The 27,926-nt window shown below is 48.0% G+C and overlaps 1 protein-coding gene across 4 annotated transcripts in view; it reads right to left on the bottom strand.

Annotated features, from left to right (window-relative positions):
• Window positions 1-1,639: 1,639 nt before the first annotated feature.
• TENT4A (terminal nucleotidyltransferase 4A) overlaps window positions 1,640-27,926 on the bottom strand; it is a 42,269-nt gene continuing 15,982 nt past the window's right edge. The window contains exons 2-13 of one of the 4 annotated variants that reach the window (XM_072752682.1): window positions 17,760-17,883; window positions 16,523-16,569; window positions 15,452-15,572; window positions 13,628-13,735; window positions 12,354-12,482; window positions 9,812-10,025; window positions 7,725-7,851; window positions 6,616-6,716; window positions 5,799-5,977; window positions 5,231-5,389; window positions 3,770-3,934; window positions 1,640-2,345 (exon numbers count right to left, since the gene is read on the bottom strand). In XM_072752682.1, coding sequence (XP_072608783.1) covers window positions 2,154-2,345; window positions 3,770-3,934; window positions 5,231-5,389; window positions 5,799-5,977; window positions 6,616-6,716; window positions 7,725-7,851; window positions 9,812-10,025; window positions 12,354-12,482; window positions 13,628-13,735; window positions 15,452-15,572; window positions 16,523-16,569; window positions 17,760-17,883 — 1,666 coding nt within the window. In that variant the 3' untranslated portion in view covers window positions 1,640-2,153. Of the gene's footprint in view, window positions 2,349-3,769; window positions 3,935-5,230; window positions 5,390-5,798; window positions 5,978-6,615; window positions 6,717-7,724; window positions 7,852-9,811; window positions 10,026-12,353; window positions 12,483-13,627; window positions 13,736-15,451; window positions 15,573-16,522; window positions 16,570-17,759; window positions 17,884-27,926 lie in introns of all 4 variants that reach the window. The other 3 variants (XM_072752681.1, XM_072752684.1, XM_072752683.1) reach the window with 3 other exon arrangements.

The following is a 27,926-nucleotide window of genomic DNA, read 5'->3' as shown; positions in this document are numbered from 1 at the left end:
GCTGCCCTTCCCCTTGAAAGGAAAGCACACACTCCAAACACCACCTGGTTTCCAAAGTTTATTAAAAATCAAAGAATAGAAAAACTTTACATAAAAATATGTCAATTTTAGCTTCCACATTGTTGTCTACACACACAAAAAAAATCGAAACATGATATCGTTTTGTTCAACCTGTAGTGCGTGACCACAGTGGTAGCCAGGCCAATTCATTCGGTTCACCATGACGGGGATGGAGCATGGCGCCTGTGTCTGTGAATCGAGCTTTAAAATGGACACCCCACGGGACACTCGCCCCGCAGGGGGTTCCTTAATGTAGGGTGAGTCAATATTGCTAATGTGTGGAGATTAGTACAGGCCTACGTATCAGTTTTTATAAATATTTCTTTATCAATAGATTCACAATTTAAATATCTTTAAATATTTTTGATAACTTTCAATCAAGAACTGCAGACAACATGTGCTACTCTATTCTGGAATGCCCCTGGAGAACCCGCAGCCACAGCTCGCAGCTCCCAACGGCGCCGGGGGACCGGTCCCGGGGCGGAGGCCAGCCACGGGCACGTCAGAGGCGTCCTGGCTGGACCTGGCCCTCAGTCCGCACTCCAGAGCTCCCCACTCTGCACATCAACCAGGCGTCATGGTAGTTCAGTCTCTCAACGCGACACTCTCCACTAGTGGACTTCAAAGACCGACCTACCTGTAGTGTTCAGCAGGGCCAGAACCCCCCATTTCAAAAATGGGGAGTCAGATGACCTATGAGATGCAACTCACACCCAGGACAACTGTGGTGCTCCAAAAACTCAGGGTTAGGCAGGATGGATATATTCTTGTTCAAAAAAAGGTAACAAAGACAGTGGTTGTCATGGCGGACTACACTTGCATAGTATTCCTGTACGCCTCTGCGGTCGGGCGCCAGCTGCCCCGGCCCATCCCTGGGCTGTGCTCTCCTGCCATACGGTAAAAATACTCCCCCCGGTGCAATGAGCAGCTGAAGTACTTCTCGTAGATTTGCTCTTAACAGAACGAACACATACTGCTATACAGATTCCTCAACGGAATCAACATAATTCCTTTCTCCACATTCCTAAATCTGGGCGCCCTTGTCCGGACGGGTACTCACCGGCCTCGTCCGTACAACAGGCTCTGTGACTGACACGGACTGAGCACTTCAACTTCACATTTTTGTTTTTTGTTTTTTGTTTTTTTTAAGATTTTATAATGCGACAACCCTTCGTCCCCTTAGAAAGTTATACTTCTGGCACTTTAAACGCTGGATTTGTTGTCTACTTTAAAAGAACCGAAAACCAAAACGTGAAAGCTCTGCGGTCAGAGCGAGACAGCAGACAGGCCGGCCGGCAGGGCCGCGGGCAGCTGGCCAGAAGGCCGGGGAGCCGAGCCCCCTGCAAGGAAGCGCCCCCCGCCCGCCCACCCGCCCGCCCCCCCCGCCACGAACTCGGAGGCCTTGTGTCTGACCACAGGAAAAACACAAAAATAAACCCCGAGCCCGTCACTCACGGTGTTGGTAGCGGTGCTCCTCAACCAGCCGACACGATGAACCCAACTTAGAAAATGCGACTCGGGAAAGGATCTAAGCTTGTTTAAAAAACCTCCTCCCTTAAATATAACTTATGTGAAAATATGAATTAAATAAAAATATCTGATATTGCACAAACCATAAGTTTTCAATATTTACATAGAAAAACAGTTCTGAAATCTGAAACAAAACGTGAGGGCAGTGACACAATGGCGACCTCCCAACCCTACCCGCTGGGGAAGGAACGAGAACGGGGGCTGATCTCTGTTGCTCTGGCGGACGTGACACGAAAACACCCAAACCGCGAAGGAACCAGACTGGCTGCTGAGAAGCGCCGAGGCCTGCGTCCCATCCCTGCGGTTCCCGGTCCAGAGCTGACCGGGCACGGAGGAAGGATCCGGGAAGGCAGAAAACTGCGTCCATGTTTAATAAGGCTTCACAGATGAGCACAAGGAGCTGTTCTTTAAGATGGACGTGACCACCACACAAGGAACATGCAGAGTGATCAGCGGCGGGCGGCCCCCGGGGCCCGGGCCCACGTGCTGGATGCTGGTCTCAGGTCCCGGCGGGGCGCTAGTCTGTGGAAGAGCGGGGGGCCGGGCGGCGCCCTCAGGGGCCATTATCTGCTCAGACTGACGGGCAGGCTGTCCCTCGTGTGTGTGTGTTTTTTCCTCCTCCAGCCGGTGCGGTTGTACTGGTGGTGTCCACGGTTGCCCACCGGGGGCCGCACGCCTCCGCTGCCAACAGAGCCGTACGTGCCCCCCTGGCTGTGGTTGTGCGAGCCTTTCATGGACAACTTCATGCCGCTGTGCTGCTAGAGAGACAGAGAGGGACAGCGATGCTGGAGGTGGCACTGGAGACGCTGGTGGGTCCCCCACCACCACCCCGCCCCCACCGCTGGGCAGCGAGCCTCGGTGTCCCTGAGTTACGTCCCTGCCCTCCTCCCTGGAGACAAGGCCCGGCCTGTGGACAGGAACTGTGTACAGAGGCTGCCCAGGGCTCACACAAAGTGGTCCCATCCCCAATGCAAGTGCAGCATCCACATGACATTTAATGTGAAGGAGCTCAGAGCAAGCCATGCTTACAGGTCACGGCGGCCACCACGCGTGACATGGCAAGTACCCTGCCCACTCAGTGACCCACCGAGGTAGAGGCCGTACACCTGGATCAAAGCACACATGCACACATCCGCAGACGTGAGCATCATACTTCTAACTGGTCCTATGAGTCCACAGAACTAAGACGGGCCCTTGTTTTCTTTCCCCCACCTCAGCTCTGATGTTCTGGAAACACCTGCAGGAATTCCAACGTCCAGCAGGCTGGTGCTCGAGCTCCTGTTTGCAAAGTCATCACCTCCCCCTGAGTGTTTCCAGCAGGCCGGCGTGATATGCCTGGCAGGGCACTGAAAACCCCATGGTGACAGGAGGGGTAGATCCGAGGAGGAACGTTCTATTACTTAGCTCCAAATAAGAGTAACAGTAGGACTTAATGACATAGCTTCAAAGAGCCAACCCTTAAGCATTAAAAATTTACTGGCAAAAAACAATCAGATAAATAACATAGGAACCGTCTGAAGTACTGGAGGTCAGAGTCCCCGATACCATCAGCACCTGAGGGAAAACATGTGCCCTCAGAACCTGCATGGTCCATCACAGTTCTCGGAAATACTCGGACCCTTCGAGAGCACAGGAAATGAGTAACAACCTGTTTTCCTCCTACAGAACAGCTTCTCCTGTGCAGAATCTGGACTTAGAGAAGCCACAAGGGAGCAGGCAAGTGCATTCGTGGGGACCCCAGGTGCAGGCCCCGGCAGCAGGCCTCGCCACCCTCTGCCCCACAGCGCCCCAGAGAAGGGGGAGGGGGGTGAAACCCCACAGGCCCAGTGACACTGCGCACCGGGTCACACCAGCATTTGTTCCTGATGGTATCATTTGCTTCTTGAAAACCAAGGTAGCTGGCATATAAATTAATTCAATAGATAAATGGGAAAACAAAATATTCTTCACTTTGAACCTTATTTTGAACTTTAGTTTTATGCTAACAAGTTCAATGGAAAAATGAAGAGTGATACTAAACCGTAGGACATTTAAAATAACACTTTTGAACACGATGCACCACAAAGAAAAGCAAAAATGAAGCTAAATGATGAGAAAACAAATTCCATTTCAAAACACATCTCTGCGGAGCCCTGTGCCTGGCGGAGAGTGCGGGGAGCCCAGGTGGGGGGAGGCCTACCTTGTGGTACAGGTGAGGGCTGGAAAGAGGATTGGGGGAGGCGGACGGAATGGCCGGGGAAGACATGTGGTGAACGGCTTTCAACGCTGGAGTCCCTTCAACACTGACTTGTCTGCAAGGGACGGGGGCCACTCCTAGGGTCGGCGGAGGTATTGTAAACCTGGTCTAGGAACAGAACGACCAGAGACGTCAGTGAGACATCGAGTGGACAGAGGTCAACAGTCCCCACGCCAAGCCCGCCAACGGAGGGCACTGCTTTCAGTTAGTTTGCATTTTACTACAACCCCACAGGATTCTGTTTTGCATCAGAAACATTCTACGTTCTCAAACAGCAATTACAATAGAAAGTAACCAAGTCATAAAGTGTCATTATTCATTGAAGACCAAGCAACAACTCAATAAATCAGTCCTGAGACTAACACTCATCCCTCGATCTCTGGAAAGAACAGAAGCGTGGCCACCACCCCCCTCCCACTCCCCCACCCCCACACCACAACACAGGCCCGTGGAGAGATGCGGGATAAGGCTGGTAACCCTGCTTCCTCTGCCCCTCCGGTCCTGGACGACGTCTATCTCTGCATCACGGTGCCCACTGGCACACGGGCGCCGGTGTAAATCCCTCTCAGGCCCCCAAGAACCGCACTGCTCACATCTAGGAGACTAACTGTGGCCCCCGCTCTGAGAGCAGTGATACCACAGGAGCTGGGGTCTCCCAGATGGTGCTCCAGGGGGGCTGACCAAGCAGCTGCAGGGCAACAGGGGCTATAGAGCACATGCAGGGAGCCTTCCTTACGCTTTACCTAAGACCCCGCTGGGGCTGTAGCACACAGGACCTCTCCTCGGTGGGGGCTTGGCTCCCCCCAGGCACCGCAGCACCAGAAAGAGCCCCCTGGTGTCCCCAGCTCTCAGTGCCCATTTCATCCGGAGCAAGGCATTTCATCTCTTGGTGAGCTTCATGGGAGAGAGCGCCCATGATGCTGTATGGTGGGCGTTTCCTTAGTTACTACACTAGAAAGTCAAGCTTGCAGTTTAGAAATAAAATGAGAAAGTGGGCCTTGAGCCTTGGCTTAAAATATGAGCAATCTTAGCTTTAATCTCACTGGCTGTTAGCAAAGTGACCTATGAGACCAGGGCACCAGCATTTGATCTTCAGCCTGTCCTGGACATGTCACACTGGGGTCAGATGCTCACCCTGGACTTTGTCTAAAGCTCGTGAGCTCAGAGACCCTCACTGGGCAGGGAGGACCTCGGGGACACGGTCTTTTACAGAATGACAGGAATTACATGCTACAGGCCCAAAAAAAGGACAAGCATGTCCTGCAAGACAGAAATGTACCTTCAAAAGATTTCCAAAGATCTATTTCTAATCCAAAGTATCGGCTACTCCTGGAGCAGCTGTCACAGCTCAGACGTGGCTCCCAGGGGCCCATCTCCAGGAGGGGGGGCCAGCCAGCCATGTACCTGAGTGTTAGTTGTCATGACCAACGTTCTGGAAGTAGCGGACTGAGGTTTGCCACTCGGCATGGGCAAGGCGGTGGGTAAGCTGGCCAGCAGAGGAGTTGGCGCCTGTAGACTGAACTGGTAAACGTTGGGCGTTGTGCAGGGCGGTGTGTCAGAATCCTGTGAGTGGAAACAATAAGAGGGAGAGCTGCACAGAGGCGCACTGCTTCTCAGTTAGGAAAGCAGTGTCTGCAGTGTGGTCACGAGCACGCGGCCATATCTGCTGCTTCAAGTCCTCCCAAAACCCAAGAACGTTCAAGTGACACAGGACAGACCCCTCACTTCAATGTTTCAGCCCCAAACAAGCGTTTACAACAACTATCCAAGGAAGTCTCCCACGGCTGTACCGTGAGCGGCACAGCTGCTCCCAGGCTCCAGGGACGGAGTCCCTGACTGCCAGCTGACACTCGAGGCACAGCAGGGACCCCTCGGTGCAGTCTTGGGGTGCCCCCCACACACACGGAAGGGAGAGAAATGAGCACATCAGTAGAGGTTCAACACCCACCACGGATGTTTCCCCAGCACGCACACTCACAATGTCACTTCCAGAAAGCGAAGACACAGAGGAGGCAGAGGAGCCAGACGAGAGCAGCTGGGGGCTGGGCAGAGACAGGGTCAGGCGCTGGCTGTAGGGGGACTCTGGGTCTCGGCGCTGCGGCTGATCCCCATCACATGCACTGATTCGCTCTTTTATCTTGATCCTGTTATCTGTGGGGAAAACAGCCTGGCTGAGTCCCTTACCGTAGGACGGATGTGCACACCCCACCGGACAGCCTCCAGCCACAGCTGCCACTGACTAGACATGCTGCTAGCCAGACTGACAAACTGAACTTCTAATTTTACTCAATTTTTAAAATTATATTTGTTTCAGTTATTGGAAAACCTTCAAATGTGCCTAGAACAACCTGGATACGTCAACAGTTTTCAACTGTAAATCTTAACAAAATGTAAACCCAGTGCACGTTTCTGGGGAAACTAGGGCAGGATGTGCTGCAAGGACCTGTGGTCTCAAAGGCCCAGCGCCAGAATGGGGGCAAAATCTCTCCAAACTTGTTTATGCTGATTACATGGTGAAATGTTACTATTTTGAACACTAAATTGAATAAAATACATTAAAATGAATTTCGCCTGAGTTTCTCTTCGCATTTTTCATGTAATTACTAGAAGAAACATTAAAGTCCACGTGTGGCATGCGTTGTACTCCCACTGGCCTAAATCTCCCAGCTGTAAACTCTTAGAGAAAATGCAGTGTTTCCTTAGTGTGAAGGATTAGCATTGAGGGACAAAGAGACGCTACCACGTCAAGGTGTCAGAAGGTCAGGAGTAATGACCAGATGGGCACTCACCAAGCTCGGGCGCCGGGGGGGCCTTGCCGCCCCACTTTTCCTTGATCCACCGCCGGTAGTCGATCACTTCCTGAGTCACTTTGATGATTCTTCCTAGAGTACTGCAAAGGGACACAGCGGGGAATCAACGTGCCGCAGAGCTACTACAGAGCCCACAAACCCTTCTGACCAGTTCTTTGTATTTTTAACAACATATCACTTTGCCAAGTGAAAGAGGAAAAAAGCTAAAATAATTCTATAAAATACATATAATTTCTGATGCTTGAGCCCAAATGTGCTCTGAGCTCACCATGTAGAAGTGGGTTCCCTCCCACACACATCCTTGAACCTACAGCTAGCTACTTCGAAAGACTGTTTCAACCCAGGGCCTGAGCAGGGGAGCATCCCCCGCCCCTGTCCAACACTCTCGAAGGTCTGGCACAGGCACGTGGTGGGTGCCAAGACTCCAAGCACCCAGCACAGGGCCTACCACCCTGCTGGGAAGCACTGCGAGCAAGCAGAGGGGTGCCAGGCCTCAGAAGCACCGTGCTGCACTGTGTAGATGACCACTTCCCACCTTCTGATTATTCTTCCTTTCCACTGCCCGCCCCCTTCACTCCCTCCCTCCGCCCCCCAATCCCACCACCTCCCAACCACTCTGCAAGTATTTCTCACTACCAACAGAAGGGTACACTGCAAAAGTGTGCTGCGATGCAGAGTGAGGGATGAGTTTGCAGGAGAGGCGGGGTGGGGCCTGTGGACCCACGAGCACTCACTTAGAACGCGACATGTGCACCGTGAGGACGGCCTGAAGAGAAAGCAGCACATTCCAAAGCGTTAAAAGGCCAGAAATCACTTCCCCAATAAAATACCCTGAAGAAACGGTCAACTCCCCAAAGTAGAAATTTTCAGTGCTCAGCCACGGATGAACCAAACATGGCCACCTCATATGCCCGCAAGGCCTCCTTATCAGTAGCTCCACGTCCAGCTAGCACGTGCCGGCACATCCTCTAACACACTTCCTGAAGCCCGTGACAGGTAAGTGGTGCCAGCTGCATAGAGGCTGAGGCCTGGAACTGCCATGCCACGGGGGCTGGGAGCCCAGCACAGCGACCCGGGGTGTGAGTTACCTTTCAGAGTCTCTGTTGGGGTAGGACCTCGCGAGGGGCGACACTGCGTGACTGAGAACAATGTAAGCGTAGTCAAACACCTGCTTCACCTGCATGGCCCCATAGGAACTGCGGCCAACATCATTTCCTGAAACAGAAAGACGGCTATATGACTCTGCAGATGCCAGGCCCTTTATCCAGATGTTTCTGATCTGCTCACGTAAGCTATCCTGAAGCGGGCCCTCACTGCTGACAGGCTCCCAGACCACATCAGCGGGGCTGCAGCAGGCACCTGGGAAATCTCCCGACGGCCACGGGGCCTGACCTGCAGCCTCAGATCCGGGTCCACCTCCATGAGATGTCATTCACAGAGACAGAGTGACAGTTCTTGAAGTCTGGTGACTCCCGAGGTGGTGAACACACCAGAGAGCCAGGGCGGCGGCCTCTGTGAGACCCAGCCGCGCTGACCAAGCGTGTGCACTGCGGTGGGCACCTGGCCAGGGCACCTCGCAGCTCAGTTAGCACTGGGACCTGCGGGAAGCAAGTCCTTTAGGGTAGGACATTCCAGGGCTGACTGCTCCCGTTTTAAGGACCAGACAGGTGGCAAATCAGATGAAGCCATCACTGAAGTCACCAAGTGAGCCCCAGTCGAGGAACTTAACTTTTTATAACAGCACAGTTTGGAATTTTAACTCACATATACATTCCTCACAATTCAAGTGAGCAGGATTTTTAGGAGCCATTCTAAGCTCTGGAATTTTATCTTTTCTAGATTTGATAGTACAATCCAGCAATAATGTGGGCTTTCATCTTTCAAGTACATTTAAACAGACACTGAAGACACTGGAAATCCCTCCAACTTCACTGATGGAACACAGACAAACAGATGTGAAAACATGTTCCTCTGCTGCCAAGAAAAGCCCTTCTGAAGAAGCATGGCCGAAGTCCTGTCATTTATCAACAACAGAACAGTCAGGAGGTTTCCTGTCACAAGATTTTTAAGAAGTGAATTTCACATTCCAGCAGCCATGAAACAAAACAAATCACTAAATTTGAGGACATTAAAATATACATATAGGAACTGAACAGTGAAAAATAGCAAATACAGATGCAAGGGACAAACTGGGGAGAAAATGTACAGCATGACAACAAGGAGGCTTCCCTAACACACGCAGGATCTCACAAGTCACCAGGAAACAGTCGGCAGACAGATGGACAGAGCATGTGAACTCGCACAACAGAAATACAAGGGCAGTGTACCTGGAGCGGACATTCTCCACCACCTTTTCTGTCACCTGTCCGTCACTGACTTTATCACCAACAGTAAGAACAGTGTCTCACCTAATAGATGCTCAATAAACATTTGTGGAATGGATAAATAAAAATTTGCTTCACCTCACTCATCATTTAAGAAATGTAAACTAAACGAACATGTATGTTGCACGGCTCTATCAGATCGGCAAAGACTAAAAAGACTGTCCCTAAAGGAAGGGGAACAAGCACCCCTCACTAAGCTGATGGGACTAACACCAGGGAGACCACAGACCACCTTGAGACAGTCAATGCAGCAATCCTCACAATGGAACATGCCTTACACACAGGGAAGGGGGCTAGGATTTGTGGTTAATTGAAAACACAAACCGAAAAACTGTATTATGTGATCCACTTAATAAAGATTTTTATCCACCAATAAAAATATTAATATCCTTGTAGAGAAGAACTGGAGAAATACACATCCAGGGAATGCAAGGGGATTATGACACGCTTCGCTCTTCTATGTGACATACTTCTCAGAAGTGAATGGTTTATGATGAATATGTGACAAATACTTTCCCAATCAGAAAAAAAAAATAAGCTCTTTTCCTTAATTTTCATTTTCTACATTTTTCTGGTTAATTATGAGATGTAAACAAAATTCCAACTTTATAAGAAATCAATTAGGAGCATTAAAGAAAGATTTCTGAAGGTGTCCCCGTTAACTGTAAGGACTGTGGGACCCCACATCATGAGAGATGGGCCACCCTTGGCTGCAGGGATAGTAGGTACCCACCCCCTTCCTTGCGCCACGTCCCCTGGCTCACAGCAAGTGAGGAGCAAGGCGCCCTTACCAGGCAGCAGAGGGTCCTCAATGCACAGCATCGATGGTCTGTATCCACTGGTCATGGCTTTCATGATCTCTTCTTTGGCGATATAGGCACCTCCTTCTTTTATTCTAATACCAGTTTTCAAGTAATTAAAATTTCTTCCGTAGAGTTCAAAAAATTCTACAAGAAGCATTCCAAGGTTTTCATCAGCTCTCCGGGCATCAATTCTTGGATGCAACTGTAAAAGCGACAGATCCACAATTTGGATTCAAATCATTTTCTAAAGAAGACCGCATGCAATCTGCTACCTAGTGGTCTCTCCAAGGACAGGCTATCTGTGGCACCTGCTTAGTCACCAGCTCTGTGAGGGTACTACAGGCAAAATAGCCTGGAGTGCCTTTGTTGATGTAGTATTCAAAAAAAATAAAACCTTCTAATCCGAATTTTTTATTATACTTTAATTCTCCAAAATTAATAATCCCTTGAGGGTCTTCCTACTAGCACAGACATCTGATTAACCACAAGTTACCAAAAACTGATCCATAAGCAGACCACGTTCTCTGCAATGTAAAGTCACCTAGATGGTAAATTCTAAGAGTCTAACCTTAATCCCATTATTGCAAAAGACAACCCATAGAGGGCAGTGTTAGACTGAACAGTGTCATAGTGTGACAAACACAGCGTGTGGAAAGGTTAATTTTAACTGTGTACAGGTGATTAGTATTGTGTCATAATATTTACACCAAATTTACATCCCTGCTTGTCACATAGATTAGCGCCAGCCTCCCATTTGGTGCCACGGTTTCTTTAAGCAGGTAACGGACTTGTTTTGAACCTAAGCTGCTGTCTATGGATCTGTTTCTAACCCAAGAGGCCCACCAGCAGACCTGCGCTGCCCATTACAACAGCCATAGGCGAGTGTTTATATTTTAATTAATTAAAGCAAATTACTTAAAAACTGCATTTACTAGCCACATGGCAAGTGCTCAGTAAGCACATGTGGATCGTGGCCGCCCTGCTGGCCACGCAGGAACTTCTACTGGACAGTGCAGGTGTGGATCCTGACAGTCATGTCCAGGGGAAAGCACAGTTCCTGACGGAAGCACAAAGCATGAAAACATACAACATACAACTCCCTGAGAAGCATCTCCTGACGCTTACTATAAGTACTTTAGGGTTCCCAAGAACTTCAGCTTCTGAGGATCTGCATGTGCCAGAGGCTCAAGGGCAGCATTCGGAGTTTTGCCTTACCTTACTCCCTTCCTGCCAGCCTTCTAGCCAAAATCAAACACGTGAGAGCTGCCAGCACAAGGCTGGGCTCTCTTACCTTAGTTAGCCAAGAAAGGCACAGCTCTGAGGCAGGATGGGCAAGGGGCATGGAGAGGTCAGCGGCCAGCCCAGCCATGCTACGTGTGGCCTTCCGTGGGGTCAGAGGACTGCTGCCAGGACCCCAGGGGTGAGGGGCCAGGAGGCACTGAGCCCGGGGCCGGAGCCACAGGAACAAGCAGCAGACAAGATAGCAAGGCTACTAAAACGGTTCCAATCAGGAAAACATGAAGAAAGAGCAGGTTGTATTTTAGTTCAAAATAATGTCCAAAAACTAGGGGAGAATGGCACCAAGATAACTTCACAGAGGAAAACGTGGAAGGCAAAGAAACGTGATTAAACCATAAGAAACTAAGAAAACAGGTGTGGGGTTCCATTTTCACTATTCTTCGAGAGTCTCTGGCAAAGACGGGCCATGGAAGTCAAAATAATGAAAGATGGCGAAACCACTACTTCCATCAGCCATATCAATGGTGAGGAAATTGGCCAAATTCTAAACCCTAAGCATAATCAAAATACAAAATTAATGATACACACCTGGAAGAACAGCTAGAGTATACAGGGAAGACTGTGTGAAAAACAAAGCTTGAATTTCTTCATTCAAGAAAATATAAATGGGGTAGTTACTGTTTCCGTTCACTTAGGAACTACTTAATATATTAAAATATGCAAGTATGGTTCATCAACACCACAGCATTTAACACATACAGGCAGGACAGCTGTTCTAAGCTACTCAACAAAGTAAGGGCAATATAAAATTTAAGACAAAATATTTATTTCTTGTCAATCTGAGAAGAAAGGCTCTCTCTTTAGCAATTTGTATTTTTTGTCATATATAGTATCCAAATTTTCTTCTGAGACAAATTTTTTATCAATCAGTCAGTAAACAAAAAATCAGGTTTTTTTTTAATTGTCCATCAAGGCATGAAAGTCTCTACATGTACAGGGTCCTCAGTTCAGACTGGTATACCCCTTATGGACAGGACCAGGAGAGCTCACCCTTCCTCAAACCGTTCAATCAATCTCAAAAGCAAGCTATAAAGGAGAAAAAGGAGTAAGTATTGACCAAAATAGTTTTATTATGATAATCAGAAGTCAGTTTCCACTAAACCAAAACAGAAGAGTGGAGAGAGAGCAAGGACTGCTGGAATCCATGAAGCAACGGCTTCACAACGTCAAGGAAGAATGTGTTTCAATTTAAGTCTCAGTGTCAAGGTCTCTAAAGAGAACGCACACTCACCTGTAGAAAGCTAATGGCCATTAAAATTAGGCTGTATGAGCTAATTCCACCAGTAAAAACTTCATTCAGGTCCCTCTGCAGGAGGAACTGTTTCAATACTAAAATCAAGTAAGGCAGCAATGAATATTTCTGTAAATTCCAAAAGAAAAATTTTTCTGTTAATTGTTAATATACCTTGAAAGATTTCTCACATAGCAAATTTCCCATAGTATAAAGAAAAGCTTACTCCATCCTCTTGACACCTCTCTAAAGCCAATCATCCTCAACTTTCAGGGGCCTGAGAGTTAGTTATGTGAGGGGCTTGCTAAGACCCCACTGGGAGCCACACCCCAGGCCACAATTAAGCAGGGAGGAAATGAGGAAGCTTACGTGAAGAACAAACAAAGAGGAGCTCAGGAAGAATGAATGAGTGTATTCCTTCAAATTACTTCCCATGGCCTAGCTTGCTCTGTGACAGGTACAGGTTGGGAGCAGGAAGCAGAGGAGGGGATGGGGCAGTGAGCCAGGAAGGTCCTGGAGGCAATGCACAAGATCCCCATGCCCAGAGGCCCCCATGAGAGGAGACATCAGGGTGGTGGGGAGGTGAGCAGCTCGTGGGGCAGGAGGACAACACCAGAAGAACACGGAGAGCAGGGTGAAGGTAACGAGGAAACGGAGAGAGGCTGGTAAAGTGGGGAGGGGCAGGGCACTGGAAGCTTCTGAGGCTCTTGTGTTCTGCTGGGCACAGAAATGATCCTTCAGACAAGCCTGCTACTGCAGGGTTAGGGAAAAACTGAAGGAGCAAGGTCCCTGAACCTGTGGGAAAAGGCACTATCCAGATTATGACACTGGGGTTACCTCCATAGGGATTTTACCACTTTCCCTAAAATAGGAGGGCAAGACCAGCTGTTCAACTGGACCACGCACCTGGGTTGGCTCAATAAATAAGTCCACTACCCCACCCTTGGGCACGGAGACGATCCAAAGCAAGCAAAAACTACATTGTGATGCATTCCACTTGCAATAAACTAAACTCACAAATCAGGCACACTGAGCTCTAGGGAGAGTCATTTTGTAATAGTGAGAAAGCTCTCTAAAAATCACTCAGCTTTATGGTTAGCCAAGGAAACAGCTAAAGAATTTCAAAGCATCTCTAGAAATAATATTGTATGATAAACAACTCAATTGTATAGTCTTTATCATTAAAGACTAAACTATCAGTTTAGTTTCATGAGACACCCGACACGACAGGTTCCCCAATTTTATAGTGAGTGCTAACTCGCTGACAACTGCACCTTCATGTAATTCTTGATGAGCTCCGCTGCCCGGACCCCAGTCTCCATGTTAAAGCTGATGTCGACTTTAACTTCAGTCTCCTGGTCTGTGAGTTTTATTATTGGTACCTGCAAAGATTTAATTGAAAAAAAACTATGCTTTAATGGCCAACATTCACCACAGTCTGGCTCAAAATGTTTCCTATGCTGTACAGAGGGGTTTTTTCCTAACTCACCAAAGGGCTGAGAGATCATGAACCCCAGACTTTAAAAATGAGAAGAAAAGGGATTTTTGCCAATGTCGACTTCATCAGTCCCTTGAACCCAAGCCCCGTGCTCCACCTGCCCGCCCCCGAAAAGAGCTACTGCTCACCTCTGCCCAGCCCTCCTGGCCAGACTCAGCATCAGCCACTAATTACAGGAAGTCCTGGGCTCCAGGAGGAGAAGCTGGCTAAGTCCCTGTGCCCCCAGGGGTGCCTCCAGGTCCCCAAATTACGTTTGAAAGAATTTCTGAAAACAGAGTAACTTCAAAGCCAGTTTTTCAATTTTATGTTGTGCTGATGTTGTTTCTCTTGAACAATTCTACTTTGGGTTTTCACTAAGACAATTTAAAAAATAAAAACAGAGCCAAAAAAACCACTTCCCTATAAAACCAGAGAAGCAGCTATTTTGAAAGGATTCTCATCAAAAAGACTTATCACCACAAGGTGCTCAAAACCAGCCTCATTAAAGCTGCCCCAGCAGCCATACAGACCACACTCCCTCCTACCCCCACACAAAACCCATGTTCTTCCAGGAACAAAAGGCAAGACTTTGTTTCCTTCAGCTTCTAAGGAATGTAAAAGGATGTTCCCTTACCAAAAACAAGTGATGTCTAATCGAAGGTTTAAAACTCCTAGTAGAATACAGAGTGCACACCTCATCTAGGTCCTGAAACACACACCTGGTGGCAAACTGCCCATGATACACATGTGACAGGGATGGGCAGCAGGGGATGTCAGCAACTCCTGGAGATCACCAAGACCACCAGGCATGATGGTCAAGAAGACAGAAAAACAAAATGCTTTCCCAAAGAACTTACCACAAAGTGTTTCAGAAGGAGCCCATGCCTCCACAAGACGCTAACTCCCTCATGAAGATATTCCTGCTCCCCAGCCTGGCCTGGCCTCTACATCCAAACCAGCATACCTGGTCAGAGACAACTACCACCCTTGTTCTCATCAAAGAGCCAACACCACAGGACAAATGGCAGAGCCCTAAGAGGGCATGGTGGGGGCTTTCTACTAAGGGCCACTTGCCGGTAGGCAAGTGACTTACAGTTTCTGAGGCATCTCTAATCCGGGACTTAGATGAACCTCGACAAGCACACACCTCGACAAGCACACATCAAAGCACCCTCATCTTCCAACTTCTCTCTAAGATAAAAGGTTTTTATATAGATACATTTTTAATCAATGAAAGGCATAGGCAAGTTTTGTTTCTTAAAGAGAACTTGGCAAATGGTAAACATTTTTTGTACTACCTGTACCCAAACAGGCAGCACCTGGATGCATCCTTCTCTTATAAAGACATCCTAACAAAAGTTGACCAATCATGTATTTTAGTGCCAAGTACAGCGTGATGCTCTCACACCCTGCAGTAGCTCAGACTGTCATGAAATACGTTCTCAGCTGGTAATCCTAACTATTCAAAAGAAATACAAATACATTTATACCAAGAGAGAAGTCTTCAAAAGTTTAAGCAGCAACTCCTATAAACATAAGCTAAAGACATGGGTGAATCACAACTGCTGGCAGGTGTGCGAAAGCCTCCGCTGGGGCTGCGGGCCAAGGCCCCTACACTTACTGTAGCTTTGTCAAGGACTTTGATGGAGCACGGCTCAGCCACGTTGTGCTTCCGCAGGGCTTGCTCCAACAGCTGCAGAGGAGGACGCTCCCATTTTCCAAAGACCACTAAGTCGATGTCACTGGACAGAAGAAGAAGTGACCATGAACCCCTGGCTCACATCACTATCCAGTAACACACACCTCTGGGGTGGACCAGTGCTAGGGCCTGCATACTCCCATCTCCTTCCAGGCCATACACACCACCCATTAAGCATATCCCTCTGAAGGAGGGAAGACAGTTTATGAATTATTGGTTAACACAAGGATGGAGAACCCAAAGGCTGAAAGAGTTTCCCAGCATCCCCAGGTAATCAAGGAGGTTGAAATGAAAATGCCTGCCCCTTTGACGTTTCCTGGCTCTTCCTCCTGTGCTGTCTACATACACTGCATCACTCTTGTCAACCTGTGCTTCCTGGGCACCTGGGATCTGGTCACTTCCCCACTGGCCCTGAGATTAAAGTCCCAAATCCTGAGATTACAGTCTCTTCAGTGTCCAAATGCTAACAGTGGGTTAGAGGAGAGTAAGCTTTTAAGGAAACAGTGCACATAACACTGTTCTGGGATCAAGATAGTTCTTGAGGCGGAAACACTGAAGAACAATTTTAGGATGCAAATTTGTTAGCTATTTTTCAATTAAAAAATACAAAATTCTGTTTAAATAGACTTTTTGCTTGAATCCTCATTAAAATAGAAGATCGATTTTCAAAAACATACCCAAAACTTTCAGAATATTTTGCACCGCATTTTCTTCCCATGACCCTCCCACTCGTCTTTCTTTATGTGTCTGGTGTCTAGCATTTTTGTAACACAACAAATGACGTGCAAGAGGAAAAATACAACAGTTATCGTAACACTAAATTAGATTTTATTTCCTGCAATTTTTCCTCTATACTCCAGTCTTTTCCTTTAGCTTACATTCCTAAGCTGAGGGACCTACTTTTAGCCCTTAATAGGCACAGGCACGCAGACACTCCCCACCCCAACTAGACCCACATCCCCACAACACGAGCGGTTCGGATCTAGTACTCACCTGGTTGGAAGATAGAGGCCTGTACTAAAGCTGCCAAATATCTGTACCTGAAAGAGAACAGTGGTTGTCTCATGACACAGGACAATTCAAGCAGGCAGCCTTCTCCCACTTCTCACTGAAAGGCCACACCCCTACTCTGGGGAAAAATTAGAACTGCCCTGCAAGCCGGGGCAAGGGGGAAAGGTGGCAAAACACCATCAAAATCCTCTTACCCTTTAAGTTAAAGACCCACCCGAAATGGGAATTTTTAAAAACTCAAATGAAGAGATGAAACAATTATTGGCCTTTCCCACAACTGCTCAAAGCTGACAATTTTCAAACTCGTAGCTAAGGTGCAAAGGCAGGGCTTTGCCCCCAGGCACTAAAGTTTAAGTACAAAAACGTGGAATGTCATGAATGTTGTTGTAAAAGCAGAGGGACTTGGGACACCCGGGTGGCTCAGCGGGCTGAGCATCTGCCTTTGGCCCAGGGCGTGATTCTGGGATCCCAGGATGAGTCCCACATTGGGCTCCCAGCATGGAGCCTGCTTCTCCCTCAGCCTGTGTCTCTGTGCCTCTCTCTCTCTCTCTCTCTCTCTCTCTCTCTCTCTCTCTCGAATAAATAAATAAAGTTTAAATTAAAAAAAAAGGCAGAGGGACTCAAGGTACTGCAACCTGCTCACTGGGAGCATGGGAGCCATCCACCAGCCCAGCTCATCCATCCATCACTGGGTAGTCTCCTGTCACCATCATGAGTAGGAGTGATTGATCAGCATAGGCACCCTGGGCCATCACCAACTTGGTGGTCACAGGACATGTGTCGCACTGCCTGTGCTAAGCACCCAAGTGCCCACGGCCCCCTTCTCAAGGAACACACATTCATGTCAGGTAATTCTTGGAAATTCTTTTCCAGTTCTACAAAATTGAACATACACTATGTTGTGGAATGAGGGCAATGGGTAGAATTCTAATCTCAAGGTGAGTTTAAAAGAATAATCACACTATTCCAGAAACAAATTCCCTTAGGCCCACCCTCCCAACCCCAGGGGTGCTGCTTGGGAAGGTACAGGGCGTGGGAATGTGCATGCCAAACTCTCAGCTGCCGCCCCACCGCCCTCCCCGGGGCCACGCCTGCAGAAGTCCTGCCATGAGGGCCAGGCCCAGGCAGGGGTGGGGACGGGGGGGGGGGGGGGGGGGTGGCCTAGGGCCAGGGACACCCTATGACCCCAGCCCCGGGCGCGAGTAAAGAGTGAACCCACATCAGCCGCTGGCCAGAGGTCTTTAACCACGGTTTCGATCCGCTTCACCACCTCCCGTCTCATGGCTGCTTCTTCAGGACAAGGGGACATGAAGTTATAAAAGTCAATGATTTCCTCATGAAGTCTGGTGGACAAAAGAAAAGACACGCCCAAGTTAGCGGGAAGAGCCAAGCCCTCGTGCTGTGCTGCGCGAGCCACGACGGCTCATCTCCTCCGCAGGCGCAGGATAAAGGGGCGGCTCGGGGCAGACCGCACCCCATCCCGGCTCGCTGCGCCCCGCAGCCCCATCTGCCAGTGCCCTGAAGGCCGTGTCCCCGTGGGTCACCTGGGAGCCTGAGCCAGAAAACCAAGGGAAGCGCATCCCAGGGGCGCGGGGCGGGGCCTGCAGGCCACCAAGCCCCGAGGCCGCCAGGCAGCTGTCCTCTCCTGAAGGCGCCAGCCCCCCAGGAGGTCCAGGGGCCAATGCAGGTGCGGCACAAGTGTGTGTGGCCCTCTTTTCCTAAGAGACATCTAACTGTAGCCTTTCCAGCAGAAGGGGAGCTCGGAGAGCTGCCTCGTCCGGTTGCCTCAGGAGCCACCTCTCACACTGTCTGCCTGACCAGGGTGAAAAAGCCCATCCTGGGGCAGGCCAGGGCTTGTGGAGTTCAGGTTCAGGACCAGCCAAGGATCTACACAGAAGACTCCTTCCATGGAAGGAAAGATGGTCATCTCCAGTCAGTCTGGAGGATGAATTCTAGGGGGCAAGTAATCTAATTCTGGGAATAAAACAAATCAAATTCACCTGTTTCCACTCTAAGTTTGATTAGTAAAACAAAGAGAAGATAAATAAAATTTGCTCAATAATAACCTAATAATGTTAGCTCAATAGTTAGCAAAACAGCCCACATACCAGAAGGGAATACGTCTCAACAGGACCTATTGGTGTCAAGTGACAAAGCCAAGGGGCATCACATCACCTCACCCCTGCCCATATTTCAGAAGAGATTAGTAATGAGGTCGAGGCACGCCCACGTTCCCAGAGCAGAAGTGATGCCAAGTAGAACACACTGGCCTCCTGATTTCAAGGGTCCCGTCCAGCCAATCAGATACGCTAATGACACACCTATCTGAAAGGTATATTCAATCAGGCCTAAAAGTGACCTGCTGTAACGAGTATCAGGAAGAGTATTTTTGCTTTGCCTTCTGGACTAGAAGGAGCACTCCCAGACCACTGGCTGGACAAGCAGCCCTGCTGGCTCTTCCTTGAGGCAAGCAAGGTGAGGCGAGCAAGGTGAGGCGAGACGCTGCCTGAGTCCCGGAGCTGCCCCAAGACCAGGGGCTCCATGGTGTGATGGCACCATCGCCCCAGAAAGACACAAGGTCTAACCAGCATGACATCTGGGCAAACTCCAAGAGCCCCTCAGCTGCCTGCTCCTGCTCAGTGGGCTCCTCAAGGAGCCCTCCAACAAGTGAGGAAGCACCAAGGATGGGGTCTGGGGCGGCGGACCACCCCAGGAAGAACAGTGGAATTGAGAGAGACCATGCTGGATTGGGGAGGCACCCCTGCCCCCCACGCCACTCCCACACTCTTCCTTGTGCCCTTCCCACAGCACGGTGAGGGGCTCACGGCTCACCACCTGATCCTGGCACCAAAACAATGCTTGCTCGTGTGACCAGTGTGAATGGGATGAACCAAAGCATGTTTGGGTTAAAAAAATATTTCGCTTATGACCTTGTCATTTAAGATCTACACTCTCCCTAAAATACATCCCAACTTCACATCCCAAGCAGTGCTAGTTTGCATTACTTTACTCGATACTAACATTACACATAGTTCTCATCACTTTAAGAAGCTGCACTTTATGTTTTTGACAACGCACTTTCACAATCAAATGCTATTAACCACATGCCCAATCGCAGGCATCAGCTACAACACAGGTCATTCTATGAGTCTGTGACTTCCCATCCTGAGTACACCCACATATTCAATGCTCCAAAGCAGTTCATAGGTACGTCCATAATCATTTATGTCCAGATAATCATTACTGCTCAGAAACAAACATGCACTCTTCTCACATATCAAAACCTCAACAGGGATCCCTGGGTGGTGCAGCGGTTTGGCGCCTGCCTTTGGCCCAGGGCGCGATCCTGGAGACCCGGGATCAAATCCCACATCAGGCTCCTGGTGCATGGAGCCTGCTTCTCCCTCTGCCTATGTCTCTGCCTCTCTCCCTCTCTCTCTCTCTCTCTCTGTGACTATCATAAATAAATAAAAATTAAAAAAACAAAACAAAACCTCAACAGCTTTTCACAGCAGACAAGAAGTCTACATAAAATCACACTGAAGTCTCCTTATATCCAAAATTAGTTGCTACCTTATAGAACTCAATGTCAGCCCACCAGCAGTCAGTCTCCAAATCTCCCATGACAATTTCCACACTGTGACCATCACAGAAAACTCTCCTCTACGATAGATCACAGAGGTGGCATCTCAAAACCGGCAGGAAACTGATTATTTAATGGGAGGGCCTGGGACACAGCCTCACATGGCAGAGACGGCTGGCTGTCCACCAGGATACTGAGGGGCCCCTCCCACAGCCTCAAGTGGCCAGGGAGCCCTGGCAGAGGCTGAGGAGACTTCCTCAGGTTTCTTAAGGGAAGGGAGGCCCACAGAATCCAGGAAAGGCCCCTGGTGTAGAGCAAGGAAGGAAGGCAAACAGAGGAATAACCCCATGATCTAGACTGGACCACCAACACTCTATTACTTCTGTTCTCTGTAGCTAAACCAAATCCTGACATAGGAACCTAAAGACAACAGTGTGAGACTCCTACCTTGTTCTATACTTGAAAACATCACTCAGATGCAGAGTTGAATTTTTCAGGTGAAAAAAAATCAAAGAGAAGAAAAACCCACAGGGAATCAAATGCTATTTTGGACTCGGAAGAGGCTTTTCTAGACTTCAATATAAAACGACAATCACAGCACAAAGAATGCAGAACTTCTTTCCAAAACACATGCTGAAGATAAACAAATTAAAAACCAAATGACAACTGCCCATGGCAGAAAAAGGACAAATCGGACTCTGCAGAAAGACCCAGGCCCTAGCAGCATTCTCTGGGGTAAGTTGACAATTTATCACTTCTGGGAAACTGTGATAGGAGACGCTGAAACACACAGGAGAATCTGCAGTGCATGCTCACCACAGGAGTGCTGGCCATAAGACATGGTCCCCCGCGAGACACCATCCACTCATTAAGGACAAGAAGATGTGGTGAGCTGATGAGAAGATGCCCAGGACAGACGGCTGGTACAGAGACAAAAGATGTGGGCCTACTTCATACGAACGTCTGGCCCATATATGCATCAAATACATGCGAAGATCTAAAAGGCCACATGCCAACACCTACAGTATTTCATGCCCTGGACACCAGGATGGGCTGGCGCGAGAACACTCCACTTTCTACTTCAGAACCTCTATACTGCTTGAGGTGTTTTTGTTTTTTACAAGAATGTGCTCATCACATAAATTTAAAAAATAAACAGGAAAAAGCCAACTGCATTTTAGATGACAACTTGACAAGACTGTGATCTTTATATTGCTTTTGCTTGTACACATTTTCTAATTTTAATGATAAATATAGATTCCTTAAAAAAAAAAACAAAGTATCAAGTCAGTGAGGTTTCCAAAGCCCTGGTGCCTCTTCCCATCCACCCTAGCCAGGGCAGTAAGCTCCCAGAGCAGAGCTGGCTTGTGTGGGTCTGGGCTCACCAGCAGGCCCCAAGCACAGGTAGCAAGTCCACTGTGGGGACACGAGCGGAGACCCACGTGCTCTGCAGCAGGGTGCAGCTGACACAACTTGCCAGGGGATGGACATGTTCTGTCCACGAGGCTACTGAGCACCTGAAATGTGCTACTGCAACTGAGGACCTGGATTTTTAATCTGACTCAATTTAAATCCAAAGAGCCATATGTGACCAGCGGTACATCTGGCTGCTTCTTCCTTAACCTCACCTAAGACAGGCAAAATGTTAACAGCAAGCAAATGGGGCAGCCCCATCAGAGCACACTTCTCGAGCTTTTCCAGAACTGGCCACCTGGGCTCTGTCTCCTTCCCCAGGTCCTCCCTCTTCTCATCCCTGCAGGCCTAACAGTGCACAAAAGCAGAAGTGCGCCCCCCCATCCCCACCCACCCCCTGCAAGGATAAGGCTCACTTGCAGAGCTCTACCACCTGCATACCCTCCAATAGGAGACAAACTTGATAAAAACACACTATTGCAAATAATGCTGCAATAAACAGAGGGTGTACATATCTTTTCAAAATATTGTTTTTGTTTGATTTGGGTACATACTCAGTAAAATTATTGGACCATATGATAGTTCTATATTTAATTTTTTTTTAAAGATTTTATTCATTTATTCATGAGAGACAGAGAGACAGAGACACAGGCAGAGGAAGAAGCAGGCTCACCACAAAGAGCCCGATGTATGACTCGATCCCAGGACCCAGGATCACGCCCTGAGTGGAAGGCAGATACCCAACCGCTGAGCCTACCCAGACGTCCCTGTATTTAATTTTCTGAGGAACCTCCATACTGTTTTCCAGTGGCTGCACCAATTCCCATTCCCGCCAATAGTGCACAAGGGTTTTTTCTGCACATCCCTGCCAACACCTGTTATTTCCTGTCTTTCTGATACTAGCCATTCTGACTGGTGTGAGGTTCTCATCGTGGTTTTGGTTTGCATTTCCTGATGCTGGGCACCTTTTCACGTGTCTGTTGGCCATCTGTACAGACAATACATGGAAGCAACTCAAGTGTCCAATGACAGAGGAGTGGGTAACGATGTGGCACACTTATACAGTGGAAGATTGCTCAGCCACAGAACAGAATGAACACTTGCCATGTGAAATTGCATGGCTGGACCTAAAAGTGTATTATGTGAAGTCAAGACAGTTAAAGACAAATAGCATATGATTTCACTTATATGTAGAATCTAAAACACAGCAAACAAACAAAAAAACAGAAGTGGATTCATCAACACAGGGAAGAAATGAGTGTGAGAGGGGTAGGGGGACTGAGCAAGTAAGTGAGGGCATTAAAGATACAAACTTCCAAGTATAAAATAAGTGACAGAAATGAAAAGTACAACACAGGGAAGGCGGTCCGTGATACTGTACAATGCTGTATGGGGGACAGATGGTGGTCACACGTTATCTGCCAGGAGCAGGGGGTGATGCAGGGAATTCCTCCAGCAGCATGCGGTACACCTGAAAGTAATGTAACCTGCTGGCCAACTCTACCGCAATTAAAAGAAACAAAACACCTTCTAATAGGTCCTGGAACTCTCTTTTCCAAACATCCTCTAAAATAAACATCTTAAAACCTTGGAGCTAAATATGGACAAAAAAGAGCCATGTCTGTCAAAGCTAAACATTTTAGTTCTTGATATAATTTAAACACATACTCACTGCTACATTTACAAAACCATGCTTTAATAGCGTAACGAGATGTTAGTAACAATAGTGCCTGATTAGGGCATTTTCCAAAAGGAACTGATGTAATTATGGAATTGAGCAAAGACTGTTCTTTCATCTTCACTAGAAGGCACTCTTTCTCCCTCAACACTCTAACATGTCTGAAACTGGGATGCAATTTTCAATCAATGGCTGGGCATCAGATCAGCTCAAAATTAAACGCTTTTCTTCCTTTGTGTACATTTCACAATGGTGCATCCTTTTAGGTCAGTTGATCTCTACAGGAAGTTGTCTATAGGAAGTTTGTATTTCTGACCCACAAAAACAACTGCAAATGGTTCAACTCTTTGCATGCAATGGCACCTTGGATTCAACAAAATATGGCCTCAGAACCTGACCACAGGGCATCTTGGGGAGGCAACGAGAGTAGAGCAAGAACCAGGGCAATGTGAGGCCTGCACTGCTGCTCTCAGCTGGAGGGAGCTGTGAAAACAAACTCTCGAACCCTCCTACTAAGCCGTGGAGCCAAGTGCACACGCTGCTTGGGGCCCGGGCAGAGAAGGCACTTCTGCTGCTTTGTGGTGACGCTTCAGCCTCATGCTAAGTGGGTCACCAATGTGGGCAGGCGCAGTGGGAAAGGACGCCGGCTGCCCTGTGTACGCGAGGGCTGCGGGCCCTGGCTGCGCAGATACAGCACACCTCTGGTGGCTTTCTCTGAGAAGCAGAATGCCGACACTCCAGCGAGGGGACGGCCTGTACAGATCAGGGGCAACTCTGAGACTCCGTCTGGAAGAATCTCAATTGACACCTCACAGTGAATAGAGCCCTAAAGGATTCATTTTCTGGGTATTTTAAGATGGCAATGGTAAGATTACAGTTTTCAGTAAATTTCAGGGGTTTTTTTTGGGGGGGGGGGGTTAAAGATTTTTATTTATTTATTCATTCATAAAAGACACACAGAGAGAGGCAGAGACACAGGCAGAGGGAGACGCAGGCTCCAAGCTAGGAGCCTGATATGGGACTTGATCCCCAGTCTCCAGGATCTTGCCCTGGGCCAAAGGCAGGCGCTAAACTGCTAAGCCACCCAGGGATCCCATAAATTTCAGTTTTAATCACAAAATCATAGACTTCTGAAGCATGATTTTCCAATGCACTTTTAAACTAAGTACTAGAAAATAAAGTGCTGTGAAAAATGAAAAAAACATTTCTTATCTACAGTTGCTCTCTTATAAGACTCCAACTCCATTCAAAGAGTAATGACTGCTCAATTTTTAGTACATTTCCAAATTAATTTCTGCTTTTAGTACCAAATGATGAAGGTCAGCAACGATTTAGTGTCTCTCTTATGAGCACCTGGTATATGGTTGCCATAAATATTTATGAAACCCAACTCCATGGGCTATTTAAAAGGTGAAAGATATGTTATTCAGTTAGCAAACCAAACTATCTGACTTCACAGCTAATAGAGCAATTGATGAACACAGACAACCCATTGCAAGAGTGGGATTTTTGATTTCAGAAGCTGAGCTGGTGGGGTTACATGGCTCTCAATTTTGTCTAACTTTGAATTGGAGCCAGGGAGGGCTGGCTGGTTCTGCACCCTCACTGGGGACACTCGGGCATTCAGCCCCCTAACCCTCGAACCCCAGCCCTGGCACAACCTGCAAGTGGCCCAAAGGTGACTTCTCTGTTCCCACCAAGGACAGGAAGATACGCTACAGCAGGTAAACAAGATGCCTGAAGTGAAGACAAAGTACTGTATTTTAAAATAAAACCCTGTGGGAAGAAGGGGGGGGGGCACAGGAAACACGCCTTTCCCTATAAGTGAATGATGCTTGCCTGCTCCCCTCGATTTTAAATCCCAGCGTTTCTTCTACAGAAAACCATGGTCAGAGGTCAGATTTTAGTCTTCATTGTTTTAGGGGAACAGGGAAGGCAGATGAACACATGCATGGCCTCCAGCAAGGCCTCCAGCTTTTGGTCCCTGAACCTCTAAATACAAGCCATGCTGTGAAGGGTCACCACGCTGGACCTTTACCAGCTCACTGAGACCTTAAACCATGACCACTGGCTCCCGGGGCTCCCCTGTCCCCATGGTCCCTGTCCATGCTGTCAGCTAACTCCTAACGCCCCCCACGAACCTGGTCAATTCACACGCTCTGGGAAAAATCAAGCTTTCCATCACAATGCAAAATATAATAGAAAATACCAGAAACTACCTTCAACTGTTAATCGATTCCATCTCCCCCGATCCCCCAACTCTTCTTAAAGCCTTTCAAAGGCATTAAAAAGCCAGGTTTCTCAGAAACTGGAGCTCCTTCCCCTCAGCTCCACAACACTCATGGTCTAGATTGTTGCCCCAAACAATGCCTTAGTGAAACCAAGTAGAGTTAGCCACGGGAGCTGTGAGGACCTGAACGCCCACCCCGCAGCACAGACCCTAATCAGGAAGTACCCACTGCTGAGCCTGCGGCAAGTGCAGACATCCATGAGGGAATGGCTGTTTCTATTTTCAGGCATGAACGATCTTCTTTAAATTACCCATGTGTTGATACAGTTAATGAACTAATTACAAATCATTTTTATTTATTTTTAATTACGTGACAAGGCAATTAATATCTGCACCAATTACTCAGAAAACCTTGAGGAAGGCCTTCAAAGTTTTTTTTTTTTTTTAATACAAGCTCAAAAATGGAATGAAAACACCTGAAACTACAATTAGAACCCAGTTTGTTTCCAGAACGTTCCTCTACTTATGTTGTTAATGTGGCAGCTGCCCTATCAGGCTGCTTTGTAAAGGCCTGCACTTGAGCATCTCTCTACTCCGGAGACCTACCTGTGTACACATCTTTCTCCAGGCAAGCTTTGAACAAAGCTACCCCTGCAAGTGCTTTTAAAATGTTAGTGGAAGAGTGAGGCCCTTGGGAGAAGCTGCCACAAGGGGAGGGGATGGAAAGCAACAGATAGGAAGAGGAGGGTACCTCTTTGGGGTAGGAGTAGGCAAGATGGACTGGGAAGGCACAGCTGCTATGACCCAGGGCCAACCCAGATCGAAAAAGCTAAAATCATCTAGCATTCACAAAACAGCCAGGTCAGTAAGGCTCTGCATTTGGAATCATCAATGCTATAACTCTGGCCCATGCACATTTAGCTCCCAGTAAAAGTGAGCTCTTCATCCCCTTCCCTCCAAAACCCCTCCTGGGTAACTTTCAGCCCTGGTTCAGATAGATGTCTGGGGCCTTTCAGAACCTAAACTGAAGGCCAGCAAAGGAAATGATACTCTTCTACCTTAGCAAAGCAAACCCAAGGATGCTGCAAGTGCCAGGCAAAGGCCCAGGGACCAGAGAACCACAGGAGTCTTCTCTTCACCTCAGAACAGGAAGAACTCAGACACCAAAAGTTTATCATTAAGCCATGACAAAAATACTTCATGTATTTCTTATGAATCTACTGCTAGAGAAGAAAGGACATTCAGATATGGCTTCTAGAGAGAGAACCAGTGAGGCACCTGAGAGCTTCCTACAGACCAGAATGAAGCTAACCCGGCATTTCACAACCTGAGTCAGTAGACAGTCCAGTGATAGAATTAGTAGTACTACACTTTTGCATTATAACCCCCAAAACCACCCCATGCCGCAGGTACCAACTGGAGAAAAACCACCTGCTTTTAGCATGTCCACAACCCATCATGCAGCAAAAATGACCAAAGGACTCAGTCTCCTGACACTGGTGCCCTAGAGAGACCACAGTGCAATCCAGGACCTTCTAGCCTATGGAGGAGCTCACAGCCAGGAGAGCAGCTGGGGTGCAAGGAGAGGCCCAGAAGGCTCTTCACTGTGCTGGCTTTCTTCTGTGCTGGCTCAGGCCACCTACCATCAAGCCATGCATGGCAGCCACAGCACAATTACCAACCACTGCAGCCACCTGTAGGTGTTCAGAGGGAACCACACAGCCATGTCGAAAAGTCAGAGCCTGAGCCTTGTATGCTAGCTCAAGTAGCTACATCATTTTTAAAATGAAAATAGCTGTATGATCTGTCATCTTTCCAGAGATCCCTACCCTCAATGGGAAGGCAAACTGGGATAATCTTGTAAGGAAGATTAGTGTTTAAGAGTCTGAAAACATTAGTATTCTGGAACACTACACAGCACCAGCCACATTACCAGCATTTTCATTAGAGCCCCCCAAATAGTCTCCAATGCAAATACTACTGTCTCCATTTTACAGATGAAAAAAACAAGTATTCATTAGGCAGATGGTAACCAGCCCAAGATCATGCAGCCAAGACTCAGATCCAGAGCTGCGTAGCTCTGGAACTTGAGTGTTTAGCCACAAAGCTAGGAAGCCACACTCAGGTGACCTGGCGCAGAGAAACATGTGCAGAAATTCACTGTGGGTCCCTTTATAAAGAGCAAAAAGTCATAAATGTAATAACTTTATTTAGAGGATCATGTACATCTGTATAATATTTTTTAATTGTTTAAAAGAGAGATCCCTGGGTGGCGCAGCGGTTTGGCGCCTGCCTTTGGCCCAGGGCACGATCCTGGAGACCCGGGATCGAATCCCACATCGGGCTCCCGGTGCATGGGGCCTGCTTCTCCCTCTGCCTGTGTCTCTGCCTCTCTCTCTCTCTCTGTGACTATCATAAATAAATTAAAAAAAAAAAAAGATTTAATTGTTTAAAAGAGCTATTTGATGACTGAAGGAACCAC

Source organism: Vulpes vulpes, chromosome 3 (assembly GCF_048418805.1).
Source record: "Vulpes vulpes isolate BD-2025 chromosome 3, VulVul3, whole genome shotgun sequence".
In the NCBI taxonomy this organism is placed as follows: domain Eukaryota; kingdom Metazoa; phylum Chordata; class Mammalia; order Carnivora; family Canidae; genus Vulpes; species Vulpes vulpes.
This window is presented reverse-complemented; position numbering and strand designations above follow the sequence as displayed.